The sequence below is a fragment of the Leopardus geoffroyi genome, chromosome E2 (assembly GCF_018350155.1).
Source record: "Leopardus geoffroyi isolate Oge1 chromosome E2, O.geoffroyi_Oge1_pat1.0, whole genome shotgun sequence".
NCBI lineage: Eukaryota > Metazoa > Chordata > Mammalia > Carnivora > Felidae > Leopardus > Leopardus geoffroyi.
In genome coordinates this window covers 5,965,784-5,981,822 of record NC_059335.1, presented here as the reverse complement: position 1 = coordinate 5,981,822, position 16,039 = coordinate 5,965,784, and the positions used below count along the sequence as shown (strand labels likewise).

Here is a 16,039-nt window from a genome sequence, read left to right as displayed (position 1 = left end):
GTAAGCACAAGTGCAACTAGCAAAAAACGTCTTAGAGGGTAAATATGTGAGATTTCCAGTCACCAAAAGATTCCCATTGTGTGTCCATTCTTGACAGAAAACTCATGAAGATTTATATTTTCACATTATTTCCCTGAGCACTCCAGCACAAAATATAGATTGTGTTACCTTTATCCTTACCTCTGAAATACTCTTCCAGTTCCTAATACTTTTCATATGCCTATGACTTTTATATTTTCATTTATTGTAAAGGTACAACACACGGGTCTCATTTCAGCACAAAAGGCATGTAGAAATATAATCATACAGGGTATATTCGTGAAAGGGAAGGCACGTTGTAGGGGGGTGAGTTTGAAATTGCATTGCTATGGTATTTTCATTAGAGCCAAAAAAATCATCTGGGATATACTATTGAGTGCATAACTCTCAAATTCAACTTATGGATATTTATTTCCAAAACTGTAGGTTTGAATCTAACATGGAACAGAATTGTTATGGATCACATTCAACCTAGAGATCCCAAGGATGTATTATTAGTATTCATTATGAAATGCCCCAATGAGTTGGGATGCACTTGGGCTAAGAGAAGGCACATGATTCATTCAGCATTACACAAAAGCTTTCACTCACTAAGCAACACAGGGTATCCTAAATACAATAGTATCAAAATGGAATTTCAGTGGCCAAATTTGAATCTTTCACAAGCACACTACCTTTAGGTTTTTGTTTTGTTTTTTTCAGAGAGAGCATGAATAGGTGAGAAGGGCAGAGAGAGACGATCTTAAGCAGGTCCCACATTCAGCAGAGAGCCTAACAATGCGGTTTATCCCACAACCCTGAGCCGAAATCCAACCGGACTCTCAACATACTGACCCACCCAGGCGCCCCTACTTTGCTTCTTTTGATTAAAATCTCCTCTAGAACTTTCTCTTCAGTTTCCAAACATGAGACTGATTTTTACTCATCCATGATACACAATAGCTATCACCTTTCAAAAGAGGGAAGACCATCATTCTCCATCCATTTTTTCTACCACACATGCCATCCCTAGTAACCTATCATTCTCATGTGAAAATCTCATTCTCTCAGTGTGCCAACCTACTGTTTCATGATCATCTGACAGAGAATCCTTCCCTGTAATAAAATCAACAAAGCCTCTCAATCATACCAACGAATCTAGAAAAGGGGCTGTGACCACAGAAAACATGGCAATTTAGATAATAGTTTTACATCTATTTCCGGCCACTCCTCATGCTCTCAAATTTATACTAAAACTTATCTTAAAATTAGCATCCTAGTTCTTCCAGGGTATATACTATTACTGAACTCGACCTAATCAAACAGGCTCCTTTCACCTGACTGATCCAGGATTCTCTGAGACCACCACAGTGGACAAGTGAAATGCATGTAATTAAAGTATAACATCAGAGGATTCCAAACTTAAGGTTTTAAGTCATCAATAATAATCTAGTCTCAAGGACAATCAAACGATTTAGAAAAAAAGTTATAGGGGTGCCTGGCTGGCTCAGTCGGAAGAGCATGCGACTCTGGATCTCAGAGTTGGGAGTTTTAGCCCCTTGATGGGTGTTGAGTGGAAAATAAAATCTTTAAAAAAGATTTAAACAGAAGATGATTAGGTCCTTCCACAGATATACTTGTCCCACTGAAACACTTCATCTCATGAATTTACATAATTCTAATTTTCTGTGGAATTTAACATCTAAGATTGGTTAATGCTGTAAATAAACCTAGTTCCCCCCCTAGTATGAATTTTCTTACTGTAGTCCTTTCAAAGGATCGGGTAAACAAATTATCACCTTCATTACATTTGTAATGTTTCTCTCCAGTATGAAATCTTTGGTGTTTCCTGAGGTAAAGACCATGACACACTGGTATGGGTTCCATTGTATGTGAATTCTTGCAACCACAAAGTTGTACATTTATCACTGGAAGTCTGTACCTCTTAATCCCATTCACTTATTTTTATCCCCTTCCCCAAAGTTGTACAATTTTATAAGTTGATCATACTCATTACATTTGTAAGGTTTTTCTCTAGCAAGAATTATGGTCGGCAAGCTATGAGCTTTGGATAAGCCTTGCCATACATTCCATTTGTGTGCTTTCTTTCAGACATTTATATTCTGATACCGGGTGTGGTGTGAACCCTGGTTGCAAACTTTGCCACATACGTTAGTTTCATATGGTTCCTCTCCATGATGGAATCTCTGATGTTGGGTAAGGCCTGAACACTTGCTCATTTTATTTGCAAGGTTTCTTTCTCCTATGAGTTCTTTGATGATCCCCAAAGCTTGAGTTTTGAATAAAAGCACTGCCACACATATCAGGTTTACACTGTTTCTTTTCACTATGTATTTTCTGAAACCTAGTAAGTTTTGCAAATTGACTAAAAGCTGTGCCACACTCATTACATTTATAAGGTTTCTCTCCAATATGGATTTTCTTATGCTGAGCAAGGTGTGAATGCTCCGTAAAGGCTTTGCCACACTCATTACATCTGTTTCTCTCCAGTAGGAGTTCTCTCGTGACTCTAAAGGTCTGAATGTTTGATATAAGCCTTATTATATTTATTACATTTATAAGATTTTTCTCCTGTATGAGTTCTCTGATGTCTCCTAAGGCTTGAACTTCGGATAAAATCCTTGTCACACACATTACATTTGTGTGGTTTCTCTCCAGTATGTATTTTCTTATGTGTACTAAGGGTTGCAAAATGGGAAAAAGCTTTGGCACACTCATTACATTTGTAAGGTTTCTCACCAGCATGAGATCTCTCATGACCCCAAAGGTCTGAACGTTTGATAAAAGCCTTATCACATTTATTACATTTATAAGGTTTTTGTCCTGTATGGATTCTTCTATGTTGAGTAAGATTCGAACGCTCAGCAAAGGCTTTGCCACACTCACTACATTTGTAAGGTTTCTCCCCAGTATGAGTTCTCTCATGACACCAAAGGTCTGAACGTTTGATAAAAGCCTTATCACACTTATTACATTTATAAGGCTTTTCCCCTGTATGAATTCTCCGATGTGCCATAAGGCTCGAACTTTGGTTAAAAGCCTTGTCACACACGTTACATTTGTGTGGTTTCTCTCCAGTGTGTATTATCTGATGCCTAGTAAGGTTTGCACATTGGGTAAATGTTTTGCCACACTCGTTACATTTGTAAGGTTTCTCTCCAGTATGGATTTTCTGATGTCGAGTAAGATTTGAACGGTATGTAAAGGCTTTATCACAGTCATTACATTTGTAAGGTCTCTGTCCACAATGAATTCTCTCATGACTTATGAGGTTTGAGCTTTTGCTAAAAGTCTTCCCACAGTCATTGCATTTGTAATATTTTCCTCTAGTGTATGCTGTCTTGTATTGTGCAGGTAACAAAGGATAGTTAAAAATCTTCCTAGATTTATTCCAAATGTTTTTGGAACTGGGAGGAACTCTTTGAAGTGGTGAGACTGAGGAACCATTGCTGACAGACTTCTCAGTTGGATTACATTCATACATTTTCTCCTCACTGTGAAATCTCTGGAGTTCAGCCTGATGTGCCTGCAAACTTAATCCAATTCTATTTTCCACGCAGTTTATGTACTGGTTTCCAGAACCACTTCTGTTACCATCCCATTTTAACAAAGTCCTTGTAAGTGGCTCATCATCCACGAGATACTGGTATGTATTATTTCTTACAGAAACACTCTGCTTTTCAGGAAGAGTAACTGAGGACTGATTAAGTTGCTGGTCTTTTCTACAAGTGAGCTTTTTGTCCTGGGTCAAAGGCACTACTTTGTAATTTCTTGCATCATACTCCCACTGACCCTCTAACTCGTGCATATTTTCCCAGACTTCCTTGAGATCAAAATCCTTGATGCCATGACTTTCATTTCTTTCCAGTATTATTAAGTGGTAAAATTCTCCTTTATTAATGTTCTCTACTGGTGATAATTCCTTGACTGTAAATCCAGCAGAAGGGCTTCCTATCAAATAGAATTGGAAGGTAAATATTTTCTACTAAATTACACCATTACACACCAAAATAGCACTTTATAATGACCATAGGAAGTTTCTCAAGCATGGTCGTCAAACACTACTGTAGTATAAAACATTTTTAAGTTTTCTTTTTATAAGTTTTTCCATATTAATAGTTTCTCTGATCTTAACGTCATCTTTCCAAGCATACAGTATACACTATCCATATTTTTTGGCCATATAACTGTATAATGAAATACTTCATGATTAAAGAGCTCATCTATAAACCGGCTATTTTACAACTGTGCATACAGTCATAAAGATTTCTATCTTCCGTAATTCTTAATCTTTAAAAAATGTGTGTTCACCTCAAGCTGATATTTCATAATTTAGTGAATCTCAACATGTTTCATTTCTCTTATTGTGTGTTCCTTATGGAATGTAAATTGTCTTTAGTTCTCAAGGAAGAATTCTTTAGAATTCCAGAGACTATTATTTTGTGTAATTGTGATTACTCACTAACTTAACCTGCTAGAGCTACCAATTTTTAGATTGTAATATACAGGTTTCTTAAAATATCTTCTTTCTTTCATCATATTCTCATACATTATTAAACACACATTATTATTAAACACCAGATCAAGTTGCAGTCTTCAGCAACTTGTACTGTGTATGAAGAGGGGTCCTTCTGCACTGTGGGGAGGAGCATATCATGTGGAAACTTAGGTGCTTTGGTGCTCAAAACTAACATACCTGGAGATACCAGTATAGTTCTCTTAGCTCAATAAAAAACCTGAGGAAAGGCCAGGACTTGGATTCAGAAAAGCAAGAGTGAAGCCCAAGGAGTATCAGGCCATGTGGCGACCGTGCTTGTGCTTGCACATCTATGGGAACATGGTTGTGTTGTAAGTTAAACGCCTGACCTTGGTGAAAGGAACTGATTTAGCAACAGGCATAATACGGACTCATCCTGTAAGAATGTATAGTATTGGTATGAGGTGAAAGTGGAAAATATCAAAAAGGAGACAGTATGGTGTTATAGGAAGACTGTAGACTGACCTCTGTTTCAGCATTTGTTCTGAAAAGTATCAAACTGAATAGCCCATGAATTCCATTTCTAGGTACTCAAGAGAACTATTTAATATATACATGTTCAGGAGACACATACAAGAATTATTTTTTAAAGTTTATTTACTTAGAGTAAGAGGGAGAGTGGGGGAGGGGCAGAGAGAGAGAATCCCAAACAGGCTCCACACTGTCAGCACAGAGCCCAGTGCAGAGCTCAAACTCTTGAACTGTGAGATCATGACCTGGGCCCAAATCGAGTCAGATGCTAAACTGACTGATCCATCCAGGTGCCCCAAAATAATGTATTATTATATAAAAAGCTATGGCAAATCAATTTCATGATATTTCTGTGACTAAGGCAGTAACTTTAAAAAACCACAAAAAAAAGTATGTTCTCAAGATATCATAAATTCTCAGTTTAAAGAATGCCATAGATTTAGTTGAGGACAATGTGTGTTATAACAATGAACTGTCACTCCACATGTATGGGAATGGCCAAAATCCAGAACACTAACACTGAATACTAGTGGGGATATGGAGCAGTAAGAACTCTCATTCACTGCTGGTGGGAATGCAAAATGGTACGCCACTTTGTTAGACTGTTTGCAGCTTCTTAGAGAATTAAACATACTCTTAAATATGATCTAGCAATCATACTCCTTGGTATTTACACAAATAAGTTGAAAATTTGTCGACATAAAAACCTACACACAAAACAGAAAAATCTAAAATTTTATGCAACCACAAAAGACCCCAAATGGCCAAAGCAGCCTGAGAAAGAAGAACAAAGCATCACATTTCCAATTTCAAACTCCCTGATTACAAAGCTGTGGTAATTAAAACGGTATGGTATTAGCATAAAAATAGACACATAGATCGACAGAACTGAATAGAGTGCAGAAATAAATTCACAGACATGGTCAATTAATTTACAACATAGAAGACATAACTATACAATGGGTAAAGTACAATCTCTTCAATAGATTCTTTGGGATAACTGGACAGCTACAGGCAAAAGCATGAAAACTGGACCACTGTCTGATACCATACACAAAACTTAACTCAGAATGGATTAAAGACTTAAATCTAAGACCTGAAACTGTAAAACTTCTAAAAGAAAAGAAAGGGTCTAATGAGGTCTTTGACACAGGTCTGCAATGATTTTTTTTTTTTTTTTTTGACTCTCGACACCAAAAGAAAAATGCACAAAAGCAAAAATAAGAGGGACTACATCAAACTAAAAGGTATCTGCACAGCAAAGGAAACACTTTTTCAACAAAAAGGCAACCTACTGAATGAGAGAAATATTAGCAAATCATGTATCTGATAAGGGGCTAATGGTCCAAACATAGCCAAAAAAAAGCTCAAATGATCCATTTGAAGAAATGGGCAGAATATCTGAATAGACACTTCCCAAAGACCTAGAGATGACTAACAGGACCATAAAAAGACACTCAACATCAGTCATCATCAGGGAAATGCAAGTCAAAACCACAGTGAGCTATCACTTCACACCTATTAGAATGGCAGTTATCAAAGACAAGAAATAACCAGTGTTGGTGACAAGGTGGACAATTTGTGCACTGTTGGTGGGAGCCAAACTTGGTGCAGCCAGGAGAACTCCTGTGTGATCCACCAATTCTACTTCTGAGTATTTATCTGAAGAAAACAAAAATACTAACTTAAAAAGACAGAAGCGTTCTGATATTCACCATAGTGCTATTTACAATAGCTGAGATACAGAAACAGTCCAAATGTCCATTGACGGGTGAAAGAATAAAGATGCATATATGCAACAAAATATTATACAGCCATAAAAAAGAACAGAATTTTGCCATTTGTGACAACATGGATGGATCCTGAGGACATTATGCTATAAGGAAGAAGTCAAAGACCAATACAGTATGATTTCTCTTGTATGTGGAGTCTAAAAAAATCAAAACAACCCCTTTTAGATACAGAGAACATATTTGTGGCACAAGTTGAGGACAGTGGCAGAAATGGGTGAAAGTAATTAAAATGTTAAAAAAAAAAAAAAAAAAAGAGGGATGCCTGGCTAGCTCTGTCTGTAGAGCATGCAACCCTTGACCTGGGGGCTGTGAGTTCAAACTCCATGCTGGATGCAGAGATTACTTAAAATCAAAACTTGCTGCTGCCTCTTGAGTGCTTAAAGCAACCAAAACCAAAGCCAACAAAACAAAAACCACAATCCAAAATTTATCAATATGTTGACTTTCCATATACCAGGAATGCAATAAACATCTGTGGAATGATACATGTTTTTCCTATAGAAAAGCTAACTAGAGATGTCAGTAAGCTGTGCTATATTTCAACTACATCTACTTTTGGATTTTCACTTTTTGGAATTATCCACATCATGACTTCCTCCTAATTAATGCACAATGGCCCGACCCTAAGAAGCCAGGATGGTCCAGGAAAGAAAGAGATAAACTTTAGCTCTACTTTATTAGACAGATACTACATTTTGTTTGTCTCCTGAGAAGTTCTCCCAGGGAAACAAAATGGAAATGGAAAGTGAACAGGTCCTGGGGTCTGCACTACAGAGGCCTCACCTCTGACCTGTATGGAATGAGAACCAAGAGGGATCAGGGAAAAGACTCCTTAGGGACAGCCATCCCAGTTCCTCTCAAACCACGGCACCAGTATGGTCAGAGGGGCCAGGTAACAGTGTTGTAGGTCATAACAGTGGGAGTTTAGACATGTACACATTTGATATATACATTTGAATAACAAAGACAAGTGTGTGTGGGTGAGGAAGGATTTCCTTTGAAAGCTCACAAGAAATAAACTTGTATTTTTCCACAAGTCGTTCCCAAACAGTATTTACTGGAGCAGCTTACTCTCTGTGCACCTGAGCTCTGACTTGTGCTCATACCCCAATACATTCCCACCTGTCTGGATGTTCCCCTATCTTCACTTCACTTTCCACAGTCCAGTGCTCTTTCCCTTCTTCCAAAATGGAGATGATATTCAGGTCAAGAAGAGATTTCCGTTTATAATGAAAAACAGAACATGATCTGCTTTGCTCTTCCAGAACACATTCCCAGCTCTTTGTTCAGCAAACAAGGACGGACATTCAGTATATGTGGGTGTAGAAACATATTTCAAAACTTAGTCAACTACCTACCTAAATGCTTAATGGGTATTTTAGGTATGCAGAGATCTGGTCCTCTTGCAAGAACTACTAAACCAAAAGCACAAGGGTAAGACCACAGAATCAGATATTTTAAAAAATTCGCCATAAGGTTTCCTTTTTTTCCCCAACTTCATTGTCTCTGAGCCGTATCTTTAAAGATGTCCGTGAAATTTGACTTTACTAAGAATTTTCAGGGTTTAAATTTTTTTTAATGTTTTTTATTTTTTAGAGAGACAGAGAGAGAGAGAGAGAGAGAGAGAGAGAGAGAGAAGGCATGGGCAGGGGAGGGGCAGAAAGACAGAGAGGGAGACACAGAATCTGAAACAGGCTCTAGGCTCTGAGCTGGCAGCACAGAACTCAATGCAGGGCTCAAACCTGGGAACAGTGAGATCATGACCTGAGCTGAAGTCAGACACTTAACTGAGTGAGCCATCCAGGTGCTCCAAGAATTTAAGGGTTTTAAATCCCATTCCCGACTCCCAGATTTTTATTTAAATTCTAGTTAGTTAACATGTGTAATATTGGTTTCAGGAGCAGAATTTCGTGATCCATCACTTATGTATAACACCCAATGTTCCTTATCACCAGTTCCCTCCCTTAAGGTTTTCTGACTGCTAATGTTCTGCAACTACCTAAATAAGCAGGAATGCAGAACTTCTGAAGAAAAGGGAAGTTAGAGTCCATTTGCTACATTATGAACCTTTCCATTCTCAATAAAAACAGCTGCAATCATTCTCTTAAGAATAGGGATTTGAGGGGCGCCTGGGTGGCGCAGTCGGTTAAGCGTCCGACTTCAGCCAGGTTACGATCTCGCGGTCCGTGAGTTCGAGCCCCACGTCGGGCTCTGGGCTGATGGCTCGGAGCCTGGAGCCTGTTTCTGATTCTGTGTCTCCCTCTCTCTCTGCCCCTCCCCCGTTCATGCTCTGTCTCTCTCTGTCCCAAAAATAAATAAACGTTGAAAAAAAAAAAAAATTAAAAAAAAAAAAAAAAAAGAATAGGGATTTGAAACTCCTATGATCACATCAGGGGCTCTCAATAGAAAATGCAAAGACATAAAAAGTTAATTACCAACTTCTGGAGAGAAGTTATCCTCACCCAGGGAGACCAGGTTCCTGTAGTTCTCCAACATCACATCCCTGTACAAGGCCCTCTGAGCGGGGTCCAGGCACTCCCACTCCTCCTGAGAGAATTCTATGGCCACATCCCTGAATGTTAACCATCCCTGAAATAAAAACACATTTCACCAAGTAGACAGACACAAAATTAGAGAAGCAGAGACGTGTAAAGACCGACTTGGCTGGAGTGAGTGCCCTTTGATCCGTGCAAGATAATTTTGAAGAGCTACAATTAACATAAAATTAGCCATTTTAAAGTACCATTTTGCCATTTTAAAGTACCACTTTGTGGCATTTAGTGCATTCACAGTGTTGCACAAACATCACCTGTCTAGATCAAAAACATTTTTATCATCCCCAAATGAAATCCTTTACCCATTAACAGGTGCTTCCTATTCCCCAGTCCCTGGCAACCACTAATGCTTTGTCTCTATGGATTTACCGATTTTGGGTCTTTTCATGTAAGTGGAATGGTATCAAAAATGTGACTGTTTGCATCTGTCTTCTTTCATGTAGAATAATGTTTAGGGTTCATCCATAATATAGTATGTATCAGTGGTACATTTCCTTTCCTCGGCCTGTAGAGTATTCCATAGGACTGACCATATTCACTCAACTACTGATGGGCATTTGGTTGTTACCACATTTGGCTGATGTTAATAAGTTGCTATGAACTTTCAAGTGCAGTAAGTTTGGATATCTGTTTTCACTTCTTTGGGATATACACCTAGGAGTGGAATTACTGGGTCACATGGTTTAATACTTTGAGAATCGGCCACACTCTTTTTCACAGCAGCTGCAACAGTTTAACAGCAATGTGCTGTGATTCTAATTTCTCCACATCTTTACCAACATTTATTTTTTGTTGTTGTTGTCTTACAACAGGCATCCTAGTGGGTGTGAAATGATAACTCATTTGGTTTTGACTTTGCATCTTACTAATGACTACTCTCATTGAACACCTCTTCTTGTGCTTGTTTCATTTGTTTATCTTCTATGGAGAAATGTCTATTAAAATACTTTGACTATTTTACAAATTGGGCTCTTTGTATTTTGGTTGTTGAGTTGTAGAAGTTCTTCATATATTTCTAGGTTCTGCACCCTTACTAGATTTGTGATTTGCAATTATTTCCTCCCTTTTGGTAGATTGTTTCACTTATGTGATAATGTCCTTCAGCGCACAGACATGATTGTGATGATGACCTATTTATCTACTTAGTCATTTTCTCTTTTGCTTTTGGTATCATATATAAAAATCCACTGCCAACCCTAAGGTCATGAAGATTTACCTCCATGTTTTCATTTCGGGGCTCAAACTGACGGACCATGAGATCATGACCTGAGCTGAACTCGGACACTTAACCGACTGAGCCACCAGGCGCCCAGAGCTCCAGAATTTCTATTCCATCCCTTTATTATAATTTATATCTCTTTACTGATATTTTCTATTTGTTGAGACATTGTTCTCCTACTTCTTCCACATTTCTTCTCTTCCACATTTCCCTTTAGCTGAGGATGTTCAAGACAGTTGATTTATATCTCTTTACTTATAATTTATTTATATTTATATTTTAAATATAATATATATAATTATAATATAATATATATTATAAATATATAATATATTTATATTTATATAATTTACTTATATAATTTACTTATATATAATTTACTTATAATTTATTTATATCTTATATATAATTTACTTATAATTACTTATAATTTACTTATAATTACTATAATTCCACTTTACTAAGTGGAATGCCTGTGACTCCTCAGAAAGACCATCATTAACCTGGTAATCATGCTTAAGATGTACAATCTTAAAATATCCTTAGATATCTGTAGTGAAGTTGGCCTGCTCAGAAACGGTGACCATGACATTCTTCAAAACAGTAAGAGATTGTAAAGGACCCATGTATCTTCATTTAGAGAATGTTCCAATGAGGGTCTAAAAAAGCGGTTACCTCTATGTTCACTAACAAGAAAACAATTTGAAGACATATGGTATGGGGGCGCCTGGGTGGCGCAGTCGGTTAAGCGTCCGACTTCAGCCAGGTCACGATCTCGCGGTCCGTGAGTTCGAGCCCCGCGTCGGGCTCTGGGCTGATGGCTCAGAGCCTGGAGCCTGTTTCCGATTCTGTGTCTCCCTCTCTCTCTGCCCCTCCCCCGTTCATGCTCTGTCTCTCTCTGTCCCAAAAATAAATAAACGTTGAAAAAAAAAAAATTAAAAAAAAAAAAAAAAAAAGACATATGGTATGTAAATATTTTCAATTTGCAGAATAAAATATCAGGATAAAACATTTACTGAAAAATATTTTCTAAATCACATTACAATACATAAATCCACTTTTACAAGATTTGCAATAAAGAGAACATCTGTTGCCAATGAAGACAATCAGTGATGGTGGAGGATATGACAGGGAAGGGGATATTTTACTACTGACTTTCTAAACTGCATCACTGTGTGGAATTGAAACCAAAAAAACATATACACTAGAGGGGTTTATACCAACAACAACAAAAAAAACACTTAAAAATAATTTGCAAAATGAAATTGAGCAACATTCTCTCTGATGACAGAAAGTTCTGCTCCTATGTCTGGCTAAATTATAAACATTTTTATCTAAAAGATCTGTGGCATAAGGTTCCTAAAAGAACACCATGGTCTTTATGAGATGGATGTGCTATAAATAATTTAAAAAACATTTACTATTAAACAAATTTGTTGAATCTACAGTTTAAATCTATGTTAACAAAACAAAACACCCTCTCTATTCCTTATTCCTAGTTTGAACTTCCCATTCTAGTCCAAAGTACTTATACTTTGGAGTCAGAAGCACACTGACTCCCTTGTTTAACATCAAAAGGCATTTGTAGAAACAAAGGAAATTTCCCCCATCAGTCTTATTTTCCAGCGTTTCTCAGGTACTTGTGCACATTAATACATCACTTATGTATATAATCTCTTTAATTCTGGTTTATATGACCTGAAAGGGCATCTAGAAGGAGTCTCTGAAGAATCCTTACTACCCAAACTCATGGACACCACAGAGCCCACTCCCCATCTCCAGTCCTTGCCTGCATAGAAAGTCCTTTACAGCATGACCGCCTAAAAGGGGCATCTTCCCAAGTTCCACGTCACTGGGTCACAGTGAGATGGAATCCGAATGGAGATGAGAGAAGGCCCTGGGTGTGAGTAACATTGTAGGCCAGATACCTCTGAGACAGAGAATATTAACAAGTCCAAAATGTAACATTTTAGGAAAAAGAACAATCAACAAAATTATGACTTTTACCTGGAAAAGAGCCATTCCTCCTTTTTTCCCTCTTCTGGTCTTCTTTCTCAGGTAAGTTTATACTGTGTGACAAAAAGTATGTTGCTTAATGTTTAGAATCAACATAACCCCTTCCTCTACCACAACATACATTTGGTGAGAGTTGTAATGTAGGAGAAAGACAGTCCTTTGCTGCCCATTGCAACAGGAGGCATGCAGGGATAATAAAGTCCTATACAAATTCCAACAAGTGTATTTTTCACCCATTTCTTCAGGAAGCCCTCCCCTGCTCAAATACACTCCACTGCAACTACATTGTCCTCTGTCTGTCTGGCACTTGACCAAAAGGAATTGCCTCACTCAAGTTCTGGGCTCCTCCCAGCATACAATGACTGGTTGACACAGGGCATAAAAGCCTGTCCATTCCATTAATTTGGAACAACACTTAAGGGCCACCCCAGCTCCAGAATGCCCTGGTAACTACACTCTGAGTTTAGATCTTTGTCCTGATGGTGATGGGAAGCTGTAAGAGGGTTTAATGTCAAAAGATGACACAATCAAATTTTTAAGCTTTAGCTAGGATACACAGAGAGGGTGGGGCTGACAGAAGCAAGCCTCTGTCCCTGAGACTATGCTCCTGCCTCTTTCTTAGTGGTTTTCATTACTTTTGGAACTGGGTCACATTGAAACTCTAATGATAACTGCACACACTCTCCCAAAAAACTGCCAAACACACCCCAATTTTGAAAATCATTCCAAGCATCTTATTAGCTCAGGTTCAGAATTCTTGGTCTATTGTCTCATGTTAAAGGTGAGTAAAATGGGGGCCAGAGAGGGAAATTATTTATGAAGTTACCCTTAACAAGTCTGAGTGGGGTGAGCAGAACTGGGTAAAAGTAAATTCTGAAATGGTGGCCTTGACATGTTTAAGTGGAAAGGGCTTGTCCTAATTCCAGATCATAACCTTTCATATTCCTGAAACAAGAGAAGCTTCTCTTTCATGGGTGTAATCAAACCCAAGCATTTAATTCCTCTTTTCCAGAAAAACTATATGAAATTACAAATAGTTACAAGTCCTGGAAAACATGAAAAAGGGTCACCTGCGGGGATGAGGTCTGAGCAATCTCTGTATTATGAACAGATGGGCTCTGCTGAAACAAAGTTGCACATTAATCCAGACCACCTTTCAACATGTGTACAGAAAAGACAAAGGGGGGACGCCTGCGTGGCTCGGTCAATTAAGCGACCAACTTTGGCTCGGGTCACTATCTCGTGGATCATGACTTCGAGACTCGCGTTGGGCTCGGTGCTGACAGCTTAGAGCCTGGAGCCTGCCTCGGATTCTGTCCTCCCTCTCTCTCTGCACCTCCCCCACCCACACTCTGTGTGTGTGTGTCTCTCTCTCTCTCGCAAAAATTAATAAATATTTTAAAAATGTTTTTTTAAATAAAAAGAAAAAGAAAAGACAAAGGGGACTTGAGGGGAACATCTACCTAGTTGGAGACTTCAGCTCAGAACTAGGAAATTTAAAAGATCACTTAAGGGAAGAAGAGAACTGCTGAATATTAAATTAACTGGCTGAACTAGCTTTGAGTGTTAAAAGATTATCAACATCCTTAACGGATGTGTGATTAAATACTATAAAGTTATTTGCCAGACATCCAGAATACTTCCAATATATGACGGAGTAGAAAGCATGTAAAACTCCATAATCTGAACAATAAAACTGAGGTAAAATAATTTCGAAATTAAAAAGCTATCCAATGGATTCTAAGATTAAAGCCAAAACAAGTGTGGGGATAACATCAAGTTGAGAAAAGAATGCCATGAGCCACAGAAAAAAGGGGGAGAGAAACAGTACTGTTAATAATGGCCACTGTAAAAAGCACCATGTGGTTACAGAAAGTCTTCCCCCATTGACTGACTGAGCTAGGCCTCTGCCCTCTAGATGAGTAGGGGTTGCAAATGGCATTATCTTCTGATGCAATACTTAGAAAGGGCAGATGCCTCAAACACCAGGTGTCACAACTCGCAATCTCTCCTGCAGAACTGGAACAATTCACCACATTTTAGATTAATGAGGTCATAGGGCCACAAATCAGTACGTCACAACGTAACATCCCATACCCAATCAATTCAGTACTCACCAGAGTTTGGGTCCTGTGCTTTGGCCCAGACCACTACGTGTTTTGTTCTCTGTATAAGTCTCTGTGTGTCCTTGTTTTTCTTCTGTCCTTTGGTCCATTTCCGTTTCCCTCCCTCGCTATTCCTCCTTCAACCGTGTGACCCCACTCTGCTGCAGCCTCTGTTTCAATCCCCGCCATTCTTCCCACACTTTCTGACTCCGCAGATTTCTGCGTCTTTCCCCGCCATCTCTGCCCCCACTCTGCCCTCCCTGCGGCGGGGCGAAGGGCCTGCATCCACCTCCCTAGTGACAACTGTGCTCGACGCGGTTGGGGGCGGGGGATGGGGACCGGGGGGAGACTCGGGAGTCAGAGAAAGGTTCTGAGCAGGAAAACGACCGGCAAGGCGACTGGGGTCTGTAAGGGCCAAAAGCAGAAAGGCTGGGCCCGGACCTGCCTCACAGATTTTAACCGGAAACGAACGCAGACGCCCGTGACCCGCACCGACTGACTGGGCTCGGAACGTCTTATGGCCACGCCGCGAGAGGCGAAAGGGACGAACTCCCAGCGAGAACGACGAGTGGGTTCAAGGATTCTACCTTGCCAGGCGACCCCCGAAACCTGGCTGTGAGGAGGGGCCTGAGGAGCGCGAGCCCTGGAACCAACCAGCAAAACGGGAGACTCACTCACCCGAGCGCGCCCCTTCTCTGCTCGATCCGCTTCCGGGTTTGCGGGAAAGCGCTCTTGCGCGTGCGCGGCGGGGCGGGGCCGAGGCGGGTCGAGGGCGTGGCATGTGGGGCGGGGCCGAGGCGCGCTGGATCCCGCCCCGCAGGCCATCCTCCTCCAGGTTTCTGCCCGTGCGCCCTTCTTGCCCGGCGGGTTCGCGTCGTGCTTTTGGATTCCTTCCAATCCTCCTGGTGTCGTTTGGAGCCAGGCTGGGTACAACCTTAGGGGAAGGGTGGGCCGCTTCTGTTGGGAGCGACTGTGTTTGACAAGTTGAGCCCGGTGCGCAGGGAAACATTTGTAACGAGTGGTGGAGACGCATGCCAGCGAGGGAGGCGGAACAGCGCGGGGACCTAGGATCGGGGATCCTCGTGGGGCGAATGAGACCCACCTGACAACTCGTTGTTTAATGTACCAAAATCCGGGGTGGTCAGTGTGGGTGATGGACGCTAGAATGAGACATGCAAAACTCTTCTGTGAGGGTGAGCCTCAGTGGCTCAGTTAGGTTAAGCCTCTACTTAGCTCAGGTCATCATCCCCGGGTTGTGGGGTCAAGCCCACCATTGGACTCTGGGCTGACATCTCAGGGTCTGG

General features: G+C 40.0%; 1 protein-coding gene across 4 annotated transcripts in view; it reads right to left on the bottom strand.

Moving 5' to 3' along the window:
- The window catches only part of LOC123578000 (zinc finger protein 677-like), a 57,869-nt gene extending 42,406 nt beyond the window's left edge, over positions 1-15,463 (bottom strand). For 2 of the 4 annotated variants that reach the window (XM_045440478.1, XM_045440480.1), the window contains exons 1-2: positions 12,622-12,683; positions 9,276-9,429 (exon numbers count right to left, since the gene is read on the bottom strand). In XM_045440478.1, coding sequence (XP_045296434.1) covers positions 9,276-9,429; positions 12,622-12,636 — 169 coding nt within the window. In that variant the 5' untranslated portion in view covers positions 12,637-12,683. Of the gene's footprint in view, positions 1-223; positions 3,991-9,275; positions 9,430-12,621; positions 12,684-15,413 lie in introns of those variants that run through there. The other 2 variants (XM_045440476.1, XM_045440477.1) reach the window with 2 other exon arrangements.
- Between the last annotated feature and the right edge of the window lie 576 nt (positions 15,464-16,039).